The following is a 17,291-nucleotide window of genomic DNA, read 5'->3' as shown; positions in this document are numbered from 1 at the left end:
TGCTGATTTTGTAAGTTTACCCACTGATAAAGAAATGATCAGTCTAACTTTAATGGTAGGTTTATTTAAAGTGGATGTAAACCCAATTCATGAAATTTGAGCTGGGCACAGTATTTTGTCCCGTAACTCTCTCCTGAACCGTTCCTCTGTTATCAGCCTGATAACAAATTCTCGGACACATCGGATAAAAGCAGCCTGACATTTTTGTCCGGGGAGGTTGCTATAAATAGATTAGCAGGGACCTTGCCCTGTTACAAAACACCTCTGAGAGTCTCTGCCTATGATGAGAGGGGGTGTGTGCCTTTCCTCCAATCAGCAATTTTAGCTATCTTTGCTCTATGCCCAGACATCACACTCTGTGTTAAACAGGAAGAAAAATTGTCCTAACACAATCTGAACTTTCTAAACAGTATATCAGGGGTAGGCAATCTTTTGAGCACAGTGTGCCGAATAATATGTTTTCAAAGAAATAGAGCGTGCCAATTTTATAACAAAAAAAATGTCAACTTCACACTCTCAATCATGAAAAGGATTCAGTAGTAAGTGACGCAAAGGTTCAGGAATAATTTCAACAAAGTTCCTTGGAAGCTCAACAGTAAATCTGTCACCCGATTGTGGTTTTCTCAATCACGGTGAAATCCCTTCTTTCTGAGATTGGTAGTGGCAACCAAGAGAGTCCTCCTCCAGATGGTGGACGGGGCTAGCAGGACTGCGATTTGGCTTTAGCAGTGGCCAATGACAGTCCTCCTCCTCCTGGAAACAGTGACCATCCCCACCCCCTAGAAGAACTGCACCCAATCTCTTCCCACATCACAAAAGCTGATGATCGCAACTACAGCAAAGTTAGAGAACCAAACTATGTTTACCATCTTTTAAAATGTGTGGGGCACAGTGCCTCCCCCTCAGTGCAGGTGTGGCGTGGGGAATGCTGAAATAAGAATGCATTAGTGTCCCACTGACACTCCCCTGTGCTGATGGGGAGGGAGTCGAGTGATGGCAAAAGAGGCTTTGTGTGCCGCTAGCGGCACCAGTGTCGGGGGTTGCCTACCCCTGCAGTATATAAATATGAAGACAGCCGATATACATGTAAAACCTATGTAGGGAGATTTGGTTCATCCCCGTGTATCATCTGAGGCTCTTCACTGGGTGTATGGAGGGTTTACATCCACTTTAAACAGTGAGAGACAGAATAACAAAAATATCCAGAAAAACACATTTCAAAAGTTATAAATTGATTTGCATTTTGATGAGTGAAATAAGTATTTATCCCCCTATCAATCTGCAAGATTTCTGGCTCCCAGATGTCTTCTATACAGGCAATGAGCTGAGATTAGGAGCACTCCCTTTAACCACTTCAGACCCGCGCTATTGACAAAAGATGTCAACAGCACGGCTCTCAAGTGCCAAGTGGACGTCTTTGGACGTCTTTCTAAAAGCACTGGGTGGCGCGCAGCGGGTAAACACTGTCTCGGCGCATCGCTGAAGAGCCGATGCGTGTACCTGGCGGCCGCGATGTACACGCGATCGGCGGTGACACAGCAAGTGACAGCAGGGACGTGGAGCTCTGTGTGTAAACACAGAGCTCCACGTGCTGTCAGAGGAGAGGAGACCGATCTGTGTCCCTTGTACATAGGAACACAGCATCGGTCACCTCCCCCAGTCACCCCCCACACAGTTAGAACACACCCAGGGAATACATTTAACCCCTTCCTCACCCCCTAGTGTTAACCCCTTCCCTGCCAGTAACATTTATACAGTAATTAGTGCATTTTTATAGCACTGATCGCTGTATAAATGTGAATGGTCCCAAATTTGTGTCAAAAGTGTTCGATATGTCTGCCGCAATATTGCAGTCCCAATAAAAATCGCAGATCGCCGCCATTACTAGTAAAAAAAAAAATAATACCAAAAAATCATAATTCTGTCCCCTATTTTGTAGGCGCTATAACTTTTGCACAAACCAGTCGCTTATTGCGATTTTTTTTTTTTTTTTTAACAAAAATACGTAGACAAATACGTATCGGCCTTAACTGAGAAAAAAAATTGTTTTAAAAAAAAAAAAAATGGGATATTTATTATAGCAACAAGTAAAAAATACATATATTTTTTTTAAATTGTCGCTCTTTTTTTTTTGTTTATAGCGCAAAAAATAAAAACCGCAGAGGTGATCAAATACCACCAAAATAAAGCTCTATTTGTGGGGAGAAAAAGGACGTCAATTTTGTTTGGGAGCCACGTCGCACGACCGCGAAAATGTCAGTTAAAGCGACGCAGTGCCGGAAGCTGAAATTTCGCCTGGGCACGAAGGGGGTTTATGTGCCCAGTAAGCAAGTGGTTAAGAGAGTGCTCCTAATCTCAGCTTCTTACCCGTATAAAAGAGACCTGTCCACAGAAGCAATCAATCGATCAGATTCCAATCTCTCCATCATGGCCAAGACCAAAGAGCTGTCCAAGGTAGTCAGGGACAAGATTGTAGACCTACACAAGGCTGGAATGGGCTACAAGACCATCGCCAAGCAGCTTGGTGAGAGGGTGATAACTGGCCCAGTGCGCATGCGGCCGCCGGGCACCAGCGACTGCTCAGTAATTGAGCAGGAAAGTGGATCTGTGTGTGTAAACACACAGATCCACGTCCTGTCAGGGAGAGGAGACCGATGGTGTGTCCCTTGTATATAGGGACAACCATCGGTCACCTCCCCCAGTCACTCCCCTCCCCCTACAGTAAGAATCACTAATTAGGGAATACATTACCCTCTTCCTCGCTGCCTAGTGTTAACCCCTTCAATGCCAGTCACATTTATACAGTAATCAATGCATTGTTATAGCAGAGATCGCCGTATAAATGTGAATGGTACCAAAAATGTGTCCGATGTGTCCGCCGCAATATCGCAGTCACGATAAAGATCGCCGCCATTACTAGTAAAAAATTAATAAAAATGCTATCAATCTATCCCCTATTTTGTAGACGCTATAACTTTTATGCAAACCAATCAATAAACGCTTATTGCGATTTTTTTTTTTTTTACCAAAAATATGTAGAAGAATACATATTGGCCTAAACTGAGGAAAAAAAACGGCGCCTGCGCAGTCCGCTCTACACGGCGGGTGCAGGCGCCGTATAGTGCCGCCTCGCAGCTCGGCTATCTCCGGGAATCTGGTGACGCGCGTTGTGCGACAGGGGACCTGTTTCACAAGCCGTCAATCATCGAACTGAAGGATAGGAACGCCCAGTCCCGCAGTCATCGGAACCCTGAGGCTGGGATAGGAACGCCCAGTCCCGGAGTCATCAGAACGCGGAAGCCCTGGACAAAATCAGGATATAAAGGTATGTACAGAGAAAAAAAAATGACCTGCCAAAAGTGTACGCCAAAAATGTACTAATGTTAAAAATTAGTTTTTAGGGTGAACCTCCACTTTAACATAGTTTCCAGGTGAGTGACCCAGTATTTAAATACCAGTTTAACCCTCAGTTTAAATCTCCTGAATGCATTCCATGTACATCAAACCAAAAGATGTTCAATTTCTTACAGTTGGTTTTCTTGGTACAAAGTCAGTCTCTTTCCAGCAGCTGCAAAGTGTGACCCATGCTTCCTATTGAGTAAAGAAGTTTGGCCCTTAATTGGGGGGGGGGGCATGCAAAGAGATAACTGCTTCCTCGCAGAAAGTCTCAAGGGTCTCATTCACTCACAGCAGCATGCTGGCACAAGACAGGTTTTTCTACCATGTGCTGTTCTAAAGTGACTGTAAACAATCAACTTGTAAAACAACCCATTCAGTTTAAAATCGAAATGCAAGGCAAAACATTTGTGTATTAATATAAAAACATTATAGATGTCCCCTTTTCCCTTGTTTATAAGTGTAGCACAGGTCTACTACCAAAGTTATCATTTGAGAAATGTATTGCTTCTTTAGAAAGGGTTTGGTTCCCTCTGGTGGCCATTTAAACTTCATCAGGATATTTCCTTCTGGTTAAGAAAAACGGTTATGCATTCTGGGAGATATAGGACAATGAGGAAGTACTCATGTTGTTAAATCAGGCTGGGAACTACAAACCCACAATGCCAAGCTACAAATCCACAATGCCAAGCTCGGAGAGCAGCCTGGTGGGTAAGCAGATAAAAGGACAGACATGGCCTGCTTTTTCTCTCTCTGGACGCCATTCAACAACCAGCAAGAAGCCTGTGTGTGTGCCCAGGGCTGGGAGAGCATGCGGCCTACAGCAGGGAACCTGCCTCAGAGGGATCCTTGTGAGCAGTCCTGCTGATCGAGCAGGAGAACCAGCCAGCACTTCAGAGCTTTTGAAGCCACCGGCCTTCCACCTTCCCGGGAGGAGCAGCATCTACTGCGACATTATGGCGGACACATCGGACAATTTTGACACATTTTTGGGACCATTGTCATTTTCACAGCAAAAAGTGCTATAAAAATGCATTGTTTACTGTGAAAATCACAATTGCAGTTTGGGAGTTAACCACAAAGTTGAAAACGCCGTGACCGGTATGATGTTGTTAAATTGCACTTTGATATGCACGCTGCCATCTATTTTTGTACTGTAAGTCATTACCCACAATATGTTTGTTTCTCTTTGTAAATTTATTAGATATATCCCGGCTCCACACAGACTTCGGCCCCTGAAGAAGGGAATACCCGAAACGCGTAGGGCCCTGTACTTACCCTGTGGATCAGTTTCAACTTTTTTACCTATGTCATTTGTTTTTAAATTTATTATGCTGTGTAACCCCTTTCTCTACTCGATAAATAAAATTATTTTGCATATATTATTTTTACTTTAATCACTGTTGCCTTTAAAGCCCCACATCGGGGGACTCCTCGCTTTTCCTTGTTCATCAGGGGTGTTGACAACAAACAAAGATCATATACCTAAGATGTTCCATTTATACAAGAGTTAACCACAAGGGGGCGCTGAAGGGGTTAAGTGTGACCTCATATGTGTTTCTAACTGTAGGGGGGCGGGGCTGGATGTGTGATGTCATTAATCGCCTTTCCCTATATCAGGGAACAGACGATCAATGACAGTGCCACTGTGAAGAACGGGGAAGGTGTGTTTACACACACACCTCTCCCCGTTCTTCAGCTCCTGTGACCGATCACGGGACTCCGGCGGCGATTGGGTCCGCGGGTCCCGCGGCCGCGACCCACGGTTGGGCACTTAAAGAGGACGTACAGGTATGTGCTTGTGCCCAGCCGTGCCATTCTGCCGATGTAAATCGGCGTTAGGCGGTCCTTAAGTGGTTAAGTGATTGCCTGCTATACAGACTGCCGCTGAGACCTGTAGTTCTACGGCTGTGGATCTATTGCACCTGAGTATTCTATAGCTGGATCCTGGGGTTTTTGGTTTCCTTTTCCCCCATGCTGCAAGTTACTGTTTCCTTTGCCATTTTGGATTACAAATGCGTACACCACCTCACACTGCAGTATAATTAAGCTAGCTGAAGACAAGAAAACTGGAACTGGAGGAACTTTCAATACTTTATTCTTTTTCAAGGCTTTACTGTTATACAATTGTGTATCACTCTGAACTGCACTCTAGGGGGAGCCATTTAGCAACATACAGTTGGAACTTGTACTTTTAGTACTGTGTTCACTGTTTGTGTATTCTGCGTACAGTGGTCTGTGTGCTGAGGCCTCAGTGGGGAGGTGCTTCAATACAGGTATTAAAGTATTGAGGATCTATTCCACTGTGCACCTGTTCACATATACCCTTATCAGGTTGCTATTGGATACAGCGGTGTGACGTTATTGCTTTGAACAAATATCTCTGCCAATCAATACTTGTGTTATTTATCTGTTATTCACACCATTTCTTTATGATATTCTTCACTATTTTTCATCATAGTAAACTTTTACAAGTTGTTATTTGATATCTTGTGTGAGTCTCTATTTACTGCCACAACTGATGAAGTGACGGAACCCAGGGTCTCGGTAAATATACTATATGCTCTTTCATTATTGTGTCACTTTCTGTTGCTGGGTTCTACACTAACCTTGTTAAAGTGGAGGTTCACCCTAAAAAACAACTTTCTACCATGCCATCCAGCATACTAGCGTCAGCTACAGTATGCCTTTATTTATTTTTTTGCGCTGTACTCAGTTTAATCCATTAGTTTCGTTTCAGACTCCCGCGGGGAAAGGCGTTCCTATAAAAAGGGGAACATGATTGACGGCCGGCTATGGCGCGTCACGCGTTCCGAAAATAGCCGGAGTAGGACTCGGCTCTTCATGGCGCTATACGGCGCCTGCGCACAGACTAGGAGCTGACTGCGCAGGCGCCGTGAAGAGCCGAGTCCTATTTTGGCTATTTTCGGAACGCGTGACGCGCCATAGTCGGCCGTCAATCATGTTCCCCTTTTCATAGGAATGCCTACTCCCCGCGGGAGTCTGAAACTAAACTAATGGATTAAACTGTGAGTACAGCGAAAAAAATAAAAATAAAGGCATATACTGTAGCTGATGCTAGTATGCTGGATGGCATGGTAGACAAATAATTTTTTTTTTTTTTAGGGTGAACCCCCGCTTTAAGCAGGTGTGCCAGAGGGGTTGAGACAGTTCTTGGGGTTGAGCGGCAGAGTGCAGAACCAAACAAATATTAAGAGGCTCCTGCGGGGGTAGCGATACATAAGTGATCACATTCCTTCTGTTCCCAGCTGCATAAGAACAGGGGGAGGGGAAACAGCAGTACACTGAGCTTTCCAGTGAAAGGCTGTATTTGGGGAGGCGTCAGGACAAATGTGATCATTTGAAGAGAGCATGCTGAGTTCCCAACATAGCTAGAGAGCTTCCCACAGTGTGCTCTCATGCAGTCAGTCTTTAATAGGAAAGCAGAGGGACTGGCAGGAACACCAGTTATTTCACACAGAGGAAGCAATACAAAGAGAACAGGAGACTTTCTCATACAAGCACATGGTACAGCAGGCACATATCAGGAATATGAAATGTTGAGGTAACAAACACTATAAAGTGGTTGTAAACCCTGTTACACCATTTTAACCTACAGGTAAACCTATAATAAGGCTTACCTGTAGGTACCCTGAATATCTCCTAAACTTGCACTGTTTTGGAGATATTTACTGTACCCAGCACACAGTTTCTTCAGAAGCTGTGACATGACCGGCGGATCCTGTACGCCTGTGCGGGAGTGACGTCATCACGGCTCCGGCCAGTCACAGCACCGGAGCCCGCAAACCCGGAAATAACTTCGGGGTCACATCGGTGTACAGTGACTGCTGCAACAGCTTTGTGATTAAAGGTAAGTATTTCATAATGAACTAGTATGCATACATACTAGCTCATTATGCCTTTGTCTTGCAGGTTTTTTTTTTAAAAGAGTTTACAACCACTTTAAGTCATTGGTTTAATATGACAGTCGGAGAGAACTAGGCACTTTGGCCCGTTGGACAACCATAACCAACAGACCCTGATGATTTCTGTGAGCTTAAAAAAAAAAAAAAAGTGTTCCTTTCAAAGTGTGTTAGTGTCACGGTTTTGCCTCCTTTTTTTTTTTTTAACCTCTTCTGTCATGAGCTTCCTTTGTACCCTTTTTTTCCAATGACATCCCAGTCCCAAAGGAAGTTAGGCAGACCATGAACGATGCAAATTTCTTTCACACAATTCCCCTGATTAACACAGACAGTACTGACAGGGAAATCCCTTCCGCCAAGACATTGTATTCTCCCAGCGGGGGAAACTGTCCCCTCAGGGAGAATACAGTGAATATTGCTAGCAGCTATAGCTGCTGCTAGCAATTAATCGCAAGTAAATCTGTCAGGCTTGTTGCACTTAAGTTGATTGATCAACTTGGTACAGTCAGCCTGCCATGTACAGTTCAAATCACTATTCAAACCATTTATGGGCGGCCTTAGTCCAAGAAGAATTATCTCTGCCAGATGCTGTGATCACAGGTCTGAATTAAGAGAGGGTAGCTATATGATAATGGCCAGTATATGTCACTGCTCTTACTGATGTCTGAATAGTAAAGTATTTCCCAGCAGGGTCACTAGTCCAACAAATCATTTAAAGCGGAGTTCCACCCAAAAGTGGAAGCTCCGCTTCTGTCTCCTCCCTCCCCCCTCCGGTGCCACATTTTGCACCTTTCAGGGAGGAGAAAGAAGCAGGTACCTGTTTTTGACCGATACCTGTCCCCACTTCTGTCAGGTCTCACCGCGGCGAGGTACGTCAGAAGTCCGGCCTCTCTCCTCTTTCCCCCGCCGCCGGGAAAGTTAGAAAGCACAGCGGGCATGCACAGTAGGACACTGGCTGTGAAGCAGCAAGGCTTCACTGCTGGTTTCCCTTACGGGCTATGGCGGCAGCCACTGAGAGCCAATGGAATCATCGGCTGGGTTCCAAGACAGGTAAGAGGGTGGGTATCTTTAGGTCAGTGTAAAGGGCAAACGCTATGAGGGTAATTCAACAAAACTGGAACAGCTGTGAATGGTAACCAATCAGCTTCTATCTTGTATTTTCAAAGCTTAAGTCTGTGTTCACACTACTACACTACTTTCATCCTACTTTGCTCTGTGTTCAATGTTTCCCTATGAGAGCGTCTTGTAGCGTCCTACACAAGTCGGTCCGACTTTGAAAATGCTCCCTGTACTACTTTTGGTCCTACATTGATCCTACTTCAGGCCCATTGAATATCATTGAAGTCGGACCAAAGTAGTATCCTGTTCATGAAAGTAGGATGGATGTAGGACCAATGTAGGATAAATGTAGGACCAATGTAGCAGAGCAAAGTAGGATGAAAGTAGTGTAGTAGTGTGAACCCAGCCTAACTGAACAAGCTAAAGATAGGAGCTGATTGATTGCTAAGCACAGCTGGTCCAGTTTTGATACATTTCCCCTAATCAGTGCACTTTGTCCTAAAGTGCACTTTTTATTTTTATTTTTTAAGTGAATTGCAGAATACATATTTAACTTGTTTTAGTTGGCAATACTAATAATAATACTGCATGAAAACACACAACCAGTTTAGAGCATTTATATTCCCACATATACAATAAGGCTTATTTATAAAAACTAGTGCAGAAAATAAAATACAGTTTTTTGTTACCGTAAGCATATGTCAGTGAGCATTGCATACGTCGGCTATACAGAAAAAAATACAGAACCGCCAATTTGCAAATGAAAATGGATGACAAGTAGTATATTTGTACATTTTAACACTAATACTTTGGGGTAGATGCCTCTTTGAGTGTGAACTTTTATTTTTTTTAGGATTTTTCTATAGTTTTTATACATCAGTTTATGATCAGAATTGTCATATGTATTGATTGAAACATTAAATTGTTTATAACTCTTGTGTATAAGAAAACTTGCAGGTAAATGATCATTACTTTATATAGAGCATATTTATACAAACAGCTAAAACATGCCATTGGCAGACATGCACTGTATATGTTGTGATTTTACAGGATGAGCTTCAAAAATATTCCACACATATTTGAATTATAAAATTACCCCTGTTCGGTGCTGTATATACTGTTGGTTTCTGCACCATTGTCTTGCCTTAGCCATCATTTATTGCATACAGCTTTGAGTCCACCTGGCAGTTAAAGTCCACTCCCAGAGTTCCTCAGAGTGTGATAGTACTAACCACAATGACAAGCAGTGCAGTATCTTCCTCAGGCAGAACACATGGCAACATTCTAGTTTGTTTTAATGAACAGGCTTCCCATTCAGCACCAAGGTTTTAGTGTTTGGTGTAATTGTTTTTTTTTAGGCATCAGTTACATGGGCATTTTGCCTAAACCATTCAAGATCTGTTGCATCCATCTTCCTTTTCATAGCTGATAGTTGTGTAGGAGAACTTTCATTCACTTCTGTAAGAAATAGAGGTTGCTATATGCACACAATAACAAATCTTTCCTGGGACACATTTTGCAGGCAAAATACAAAACAGAATAGAGAAATCTATTTGGGTTGTAAAAGTTCGTTTTTTATTTTATAAATAGGTTCCTTTAAGCTAGTGCATTGTTGGTTCACTTACCTTTTCCTTCCATTTCCCTTCTAAATGTTTTTTTTCTTTGTTTTCTTTGTCTGAATTTCTCACTTCCTGTTCCTCCTCAGTAAGCTGTTCTGGCTGACTAACCACCGCCAGTGTTGCCAACCTACCAGATTGAAATTTACTGGCACAACACCTGAAATTTACTGGCACAGCCACATTTTTACTGGCATTTCACAAAAGTTACTAAATTAAATTTTTAGGTGGAAATTTCAGTATTTAGGCTACAAACAAGTACACTAGGCCATTAGCAATGTCATTTAAGGTAGATATTAAGGTAAATCTTTTTTTTTTCGATATAAGGGCAAATTATTTAGTCACATCACCCCCTGCCTCCATCCCTCTCTGCCACCAACACCCCCTGCCTTCACCCCCCTCTGTGGTGCCACAATGTCCTCCTGCCTCCAATCTCCCTTTGCCTCCAATCTCCCCAAGACCCCCTGCCTCCATCGTCCCCTGCCTCCATCCCCCTCTGCAGTGCCACTAACACCCCCTGCCTCCAATCACCCCCTGCCACTAACACCCCCAGGCCCCTTGCCTCCAATCACCCCCTGCCTCCATCCCCCTCTGCGGTGTCTCTATCCCACCCTGCCTCCAATCACCCCCTGCCACCAACACCCTCTGCCTCCAATCTCCCCCTGCCTCCATCCCCCTCTGCGGTGCCACCGCAGCCACCATCACCCCCTGCCTCCAATCACCCCCTGCCTCCAATCTCCATGTGCAGCTCCAAGGCGAACCGATCTCGGCTATTTTTACTGGCACATTTCCGCAACCATTGATATTTACGAACGGGGGAAAAAAGTGCCCATTTTTATGAACTGTCCGTAAAAATAAGGACGGTTGGCAACACTGACCACCACTCGGATGATGGTGGCAAGTTTACTGAGGAGAAACAGGAAGTGAAAAATTCAGACAAAGAAAAAAAAACATTTAGAAGGGAAATCGAAGGAAAATGTAAGTGAACCAACAATGCACTAGCTTAAAGGAACCTATTTAGAAAATAAAAAACAAACCTTTACAACCCCTTTAAGGAATAAGACCATCAAAGCAAGACAGAAGAACCAAGCAATCGGGCTTGTCAGCCATACCTGACCTTTCAACATGGGTACCAGCAAATGAAGAACAATCTTTTCCCATAAGTTCCCAACTAGCAAGTATTACCAGCATCTACATGAGCCCTTTCTTTTGGTTATCTACATAAACGCCATAGGTACCCTTACATGATTAACAGGGTTTAATTTAAAAATAAGTTGTAGCTTTTTTTTTTTTTTTTTAAATAGGCACTTTTTGTGCAAAAAAGGCAAAGAAATCCATAAACAAAAATATAACATCCAAAAACAATTACACATGTTATTTTTAACAGAACCCATCCAAGACAAGATTGAAGCCTCTTTCCCTCTAAAATCCCAATTTGTTATATTAATTTCAGTACGGGAGTAATCTATCTGCTCCTTTTGCGTGTTTCACTCGACCAGGAGCTTAGTCATATAATTTGTTTAAATATTTTGTTACAAAAAAAGCTTGAAATATAGGGTTCACATAGCACAATGAATTTCTAACCAGACAGCACAGCAGATTTTTGACATTTCCTTTAGTTTCCTGTGCTCCCCTATGGGTCAGTGAATTGCTCAGGTTTTTGATATTTTGGTTTACTTTCATCTGCATCTATGCCTAGTATATGGACAAAAAAGTATTTACATATTCTTAACCAGCAGTAAAATGACTTTAAAACATCATTGACCTCTCTAGCTGTATGTACAGTGAAGTTATCCATTCTCAAATGCTTCAAGCATCTCAACAAAGACCCTGAAGTGGGTTTTAAATCATTTTCAAAATGCCTAAAACAGACATTCTAACCTGGGATTCCATGGAACACTAGGGTTCTTTCTGAGGTTGCTAGGTATTCCTTAAAGTGGATGTAAACCCACTCTCATCTTTTCTAAACTACTGCCACAGTGCTGATCTATAAGGATATAAATGCCTCCTGCATGTATCCTTACCTGTCAAATGTCTCCTCTCGGTCTGTTATAAGAACTGAAAAACTGCAGATTCTGTGGGTGGGTCTGTTGTCTGGAGCTCGGTGGGTGGAGTCATGATGTCAGTAGACTCCCGGCCCACCTCTACACTCCCCTTGTCAACATGCATTTTCCCCTATGTATTCCTTACACTAAATTCTGCTATGATCACTAACATCCAGTCAATATCCAGAAAAGTAACCACATGACTTCAGAAAAGGAGTGGGGATGGGAATAAAAAATAATGCCTGTCTCAAGCTAGTGCATGAGATATGTAAATAACTTGTCATTCACAGCAAGGGGGAAGAACGGACAAAAGTTTTCTCCTGTTTGTCTGTTTATCTCACTGAAAAAAGAAGAGGATTGCTCAGAGCTGGATTAACTCTTTGTGGCAAGACTGGGCACATATGATAGGAAATCTTATACTCTACATTATGACAGCAAAAAAATATAAAAATGTGGGTTTACATCCACTTTAAATTGTGTGTGATTGGCCTCATATTTGATGGTGCCTGCATAGATCCAGGGCCAACTCCAAAGTCAGCAGCATGACATCAGTGATAATTTTAGCCATTCGTAGGGGTAGAATTTTGACCACCATTGTAAAGTTAGCCTTTTTCCTACTGACCACTATTATAAGGGGCATTTTAAACACTGACCCCTGGTAATTGGTATTAGCAAGAGTTCTCCAAGATCTGATAAAGTAAAAAGGTTGAGAGCGACTGGTCTAGAAACACCAACTGTGTTTACATTAGTAGGCTGTCAGGCTGCCAAGACTCTGATAACATAGAAAATAGCATAAAATAGAACATAGAAAATAGCTGAGACTTCGCAGTTCCCATTGTGAAATTTGAATATTAACTTCTCCACAATGCCTATAGCTACAGAGGTGGCTTGTTTTACAGTTGGATTACTTTACATTTGCCATGGATTGCACACATCACCAACAACCATGTCACTGCATGATAAAATATTTCAGGTTACCACCATACCTGCCAATGCAGTAGGCCGGGTCACCATTGTTATTGCCACTACGCATTTGTGAACTTACAGATCACCCGCACTGCATCTTACAGTAACATTTATAATCCCCTCCAAAACTAAGGATAGCTGCAAAACGATAACTATATTTTGAGAAAATGTACTGCAAAGTTGGCTGATTCTACATTTCACTGGCTGAAGATGTTAGATGATATTCCCCAAAGTACTATGTCACTACAAATGGCCTATACAAATGTATTCTTTAGTGCTGTTGCATCAATGGTCATTACTGCATTTGGCACACTGTGGGTCTGAGTCTGCTGTACATTATTGACCATTATTTCTTATTCAACAATTACGAAATATGTAGTTTTCTTGCTCTTGTCTTTTTTTTATTAATGTGAGTTAGTGCTGCTGCTATAATATTACTGGGTACTTTAGAAAAGTCTATTACTTGGCGAACAGTTGGAAAATACTGGCATGTGGTATCGACCTAGTAGCCCATTTGGCTGTTCAATTTATAATACTTCTAAAGAGCAATTATTACAGGCAATAACTTGGAGTAAGAAAAGAGCTGCTAATGCTATTAAAGCAGTATTAAAACCAAACACAAACTTTTATTATATTGCAGCCTTCCAGTTCATGGATGTGATGGCTGTATTTGTTTCTTTTATACTTTTCTTTCTTTCTTCTATTTCCATCTGGTTATTCAGCCAGCAAGTCTGTTATATTTATCAGTTTACATGGATGAGACAAACCACTTAACACTGGTAGGGGTGATGAAAATTATCAGATTTATTTATTCATGCAAAACCTTTGTCCCAAAAGGAAAAAACTGTTTGCTGTAACTGATTATAAAATGTGAGCTGGAATTTGGCTTACATTTTTTAGTGTCTCTACATCTGCTAATATATTTAACACTACCTAAATTCAAGGTGTGTTACTGGCCACTGTGGCCAGATCACCAAGTAAAAACAAAGGGAAACAGACAAAGAAAAGAAAACTGATGCAGCCACCACATCTAATGATTTGTAAGCTGCAATATAATTAAAAAAATTCCCCCAAAAAACAGCTTAAATTTCTTTCCTGAGCACTTACAGTTTACAACTTTCAATGCTGCTGGCTCCTGTTCTCTTAGTGCTCCTTCCCTAAACTTCTCGTCTTCACAGGAAAGTGTTAACAGCAGTGCAGTCTCCACCCAGTATATGAGCTTGGAGGCAGGGAAGTGCCTTACTATTCCAGGCTACAGGACTGTGTGTTTCTATTGATGCACCCAGTGTAGGGAGGATAGTCCCTGCATGCAAGGGTGGCTGCATAGGATGCTGCAGGAGAAATGAGCCACCCTTAAAACAGGAAACCTGGGACAGTGGTCATGGCACCAGCTTTAACTGGAATACAGGCAAGGATTAAAAGATAAAGCAGCTTCATACTCAAAAGGTAATTAAGTCTGGTCTTTTGTCCTGTCAGACAGGGTTTTGGCGTGTGGAAGAGCTGTATAAATCTGAGGACTAGATGGACAGAAATAAAAAAGCACCCATATATGTATTCTATATCTAGCTGTTTGCCTGGAGTTCAGCTTTTATTTTCCATTTTAACCAGAGTGTACCTTTTGAGGAATGTGCTAAATGAATGCACACTTTTTATACCATCCACATGCTACATACATTTTTTGCAGAGCTTCAGAAACAAATGCAGGGCACCGCTGGTGCTTCTTGGGGTCACAACTGTCCTTTTTGAGGATCCTGAGTGCTGGTGACTCTGGACGGTCACTTAAGAATATTATTGCGTCCTAGTGGTTAACTAATTCAGTGATCAGACCAATATGTTTTTTTTTTTTTTTTTTTTTCATTTTTAACCAGATGTGTTGTAAGGTAAAGAAGCCATCTATAAAATGATCATAGAAATACTTTCAAAACACCAGCAATGGATTACATTGCCAATAATTGTCTCCCTTACAAAATTGAAATCAGAAAATATTGTTATAATGAAAATAGACTTAATAATTCTTTCAAACTAATGTATAGCTGTATTTTATGTATCAGAAACATATTTATAAGTATAGATAGATAGTTCTATTCTATGGACTAAATTCATCCAAGAAGCAGGCATTGATAGCTGACTATTATGGGAGATTTTCTTAAGCTTTGAAAAGGATTACTAAAAGTGTAAGGATTACTAACCCGCAGTTACAGTCTTATATTGCCATGGTGCTGTACAATAAATGTATGAATAGCTTGCAACAATCATAAAAGATGAACTATAGAAGAGGACACAAGAAAGTCATACAGAATAGAAATGCAGTGAAAAATCTTTTTTTCTTCCTCCGGTTCCAAGAACGTATGATTGTGGTAGAGTGATAATATGCCATTATAATGATTTCATATTACTAGTCCATGTTGTACAATATTGCACCAGATAAGTATTTCTTTTTATGTATTTGAGGATTGCATTAGTTAATTAATCTCCATGTGCCTTGGTATAAATCTTTCAGTGATGAACTGCCTGCAACTCCTCACTGGAAGTACTGAACAATTAGATTGCAAGCTCTCTGACAGAACTTTTGTCTAGATAAGTTGCATAGAGACAAACAATGTTATGGTTATCATCTGTTCCCTTCGGCCTTTGGCTGAGTGTGGTTACACGGGGGCTGGAGGATTACCATCAACTGACTTTTTCTCACCAGGGCAGCTCTTAGTTGTTCCTTCATGTCCTCAATCTTCTCCTCCAGCTCCCTTAGCTCTTCCTCTTTGGGGCGACAGGGTTGTCCATTCTCACAAGGTTTATCACTTGCATTTACAGTCTCGAGGTTAAAATGTACCCTTTTTTCCTGGCGGATGGTAGTCCGACTTAAATTGTTCCAGACAGACTGAGGCTTTTTGTTGGCATCTTTCTGAAGGTTACAGCTGCAAAAAAGAGTTAAGAAAATAATAACCTATGGAAGAGCCAAGTACAATAAAGGGTGGGGGTCAGCAACCAGGAGATCGCAAGCAGGTGACCGGTAGATCACAGTCTGGTCTTGCTGACCCGCCATTCCAGAGCATCAAACAGAATGCAATGCCGAGGGACTACTTGTAAAGTTGGATCGGTAGTAGGGAGCAAGAGCCACATAAGCTGATGCCTCCTCTGTAGTGTCTGATCCTGTCCCATGCAGAGTGATACCAACTGCACTCCACCTCTTATCCCGGATAGCGGTCTCCAGAGTGGTGCCATCATCAGGAAAGAAGTGATCTTCAGGTCAGTGTGAAGCAATACACTGGGCATAATAGTATAGTGCTGCTTTCACACTGATGCACTGTGGTTTACCCACACCGCGGGGTGCAGTGTACCTGCAGTTTCCTTCAGTTTTGCTGCGCTTAGCCATAGACCCCTATATCCTGCGGGTTTGGTGCACTTTCTGAAAGCGCACCACACCTGCAGGATACAATTGACGGTGCACGGTGCAGGTAAACTGCAGCAGATCAGTGTGAAAACAGCCTTATAGGAGGCTCAGAACAGTAAGGGTTTATTTACTTTTGCTGTTTTGAGGGTGATAAAACCCCATAGTTAAGATGTGTTTTTATCAACACCTTCCTAACCGCACCCCCTTTAGCTGCAGTGGCCAGGGGTGTACACATGTCACAGCTGCAGCAGGAGTTATACACCCTGTCATGACCCTTTCAAGTGAATGAGGCCGCTCTGCAAGTGCCCTGCAACCTTGTGCAGTACAGCAAACAAGGGGTTAAAGCAGGCAGCTTTGTGTTGCTTTCTCACCACCTGCTTTAACCCCTTGGACCTTGTAGAAGCATGCAGTTGCATTTACCTGAATGGGTCACGATTGGCAGGCAGTAGCACCAACCAAAAGCAACAGGGGGCTTAATTCCTGTTGCTACATGTGTACACCTTTGGCTGCTGCCTCAGCAGCTAAAAGAGAGTAGGGGTTGGGGCTGTAAAACCACGATTCAACAGCAGGGTTTTACCACCCCCCAACTTTATGTGTGAATGTGCACTATAGGCACATTTACAAGTGCAGCAGGCACTGTTGCTCCTTTGAAAAGCTCCTGTTGGGCTTGTGGTGAGGAGGCGATATGTTGCCAGTGATTGCTGTGTAATGCACGCAATTGCAACATGGTAGTACGTCAATTAAGGGTTTAAATAAGGTGTGAGGAGACAACACTGTGCCGGTGATCTTTGACGTCTCCCATATTGTTCAGGTAGATCTCCACCCCTTTAAAGGTTGCCTACCCCTGATATAGGGTATTATGGAGTACAGTAAAATAGAGCAGTTATTAGAGGTTCTT

The 17,291-nt window shown here is 42.4% G+C and overlaps 1 protein-coding gene across 1 annotated transcript in view; it reads right to left on the bottom strand.

The window, feature by feature from the left end:
* Window positions 1–14,846: 14,846 nt before the first annotated feature.
* GRIN3B (glutamate ionotropic receptor NMDA type subunit 3B) overlaps window positions 14,847–17,291 on the bottom strand; it is a 220,965-nt gene continuing 218,520 nt past the window's right edge. The window contains exon 9 of the mRNA XM_040322193.1: window positions 14,847–15,917. Coding sequence (XP_040178127.1) covers window positions 15,617–15,917 — 301 coding nt within the window. The 3' untranslated portion in view covers window positions 14,847–15,616. The remainder of the gene's footprint in view (window positions 15,918–17,291) is intronic.

This window comes from Rana temporaria, chromosome 1 (genome assembly GCF_905171775.1).
Source record: "Rana temporaria chromosome 1, aRanTem1.1, whole genome shotgun sequence".
In the NCBI taxonomy this organism is placed as follows: Eukaryota; Metazoa; Chordata; class Amphibia; order Anura; family Ranidae; genus Rana; species Rana temporaria.
This window is presented reverse-complemented; position numbering and strand designations above follow the sequence as displayed.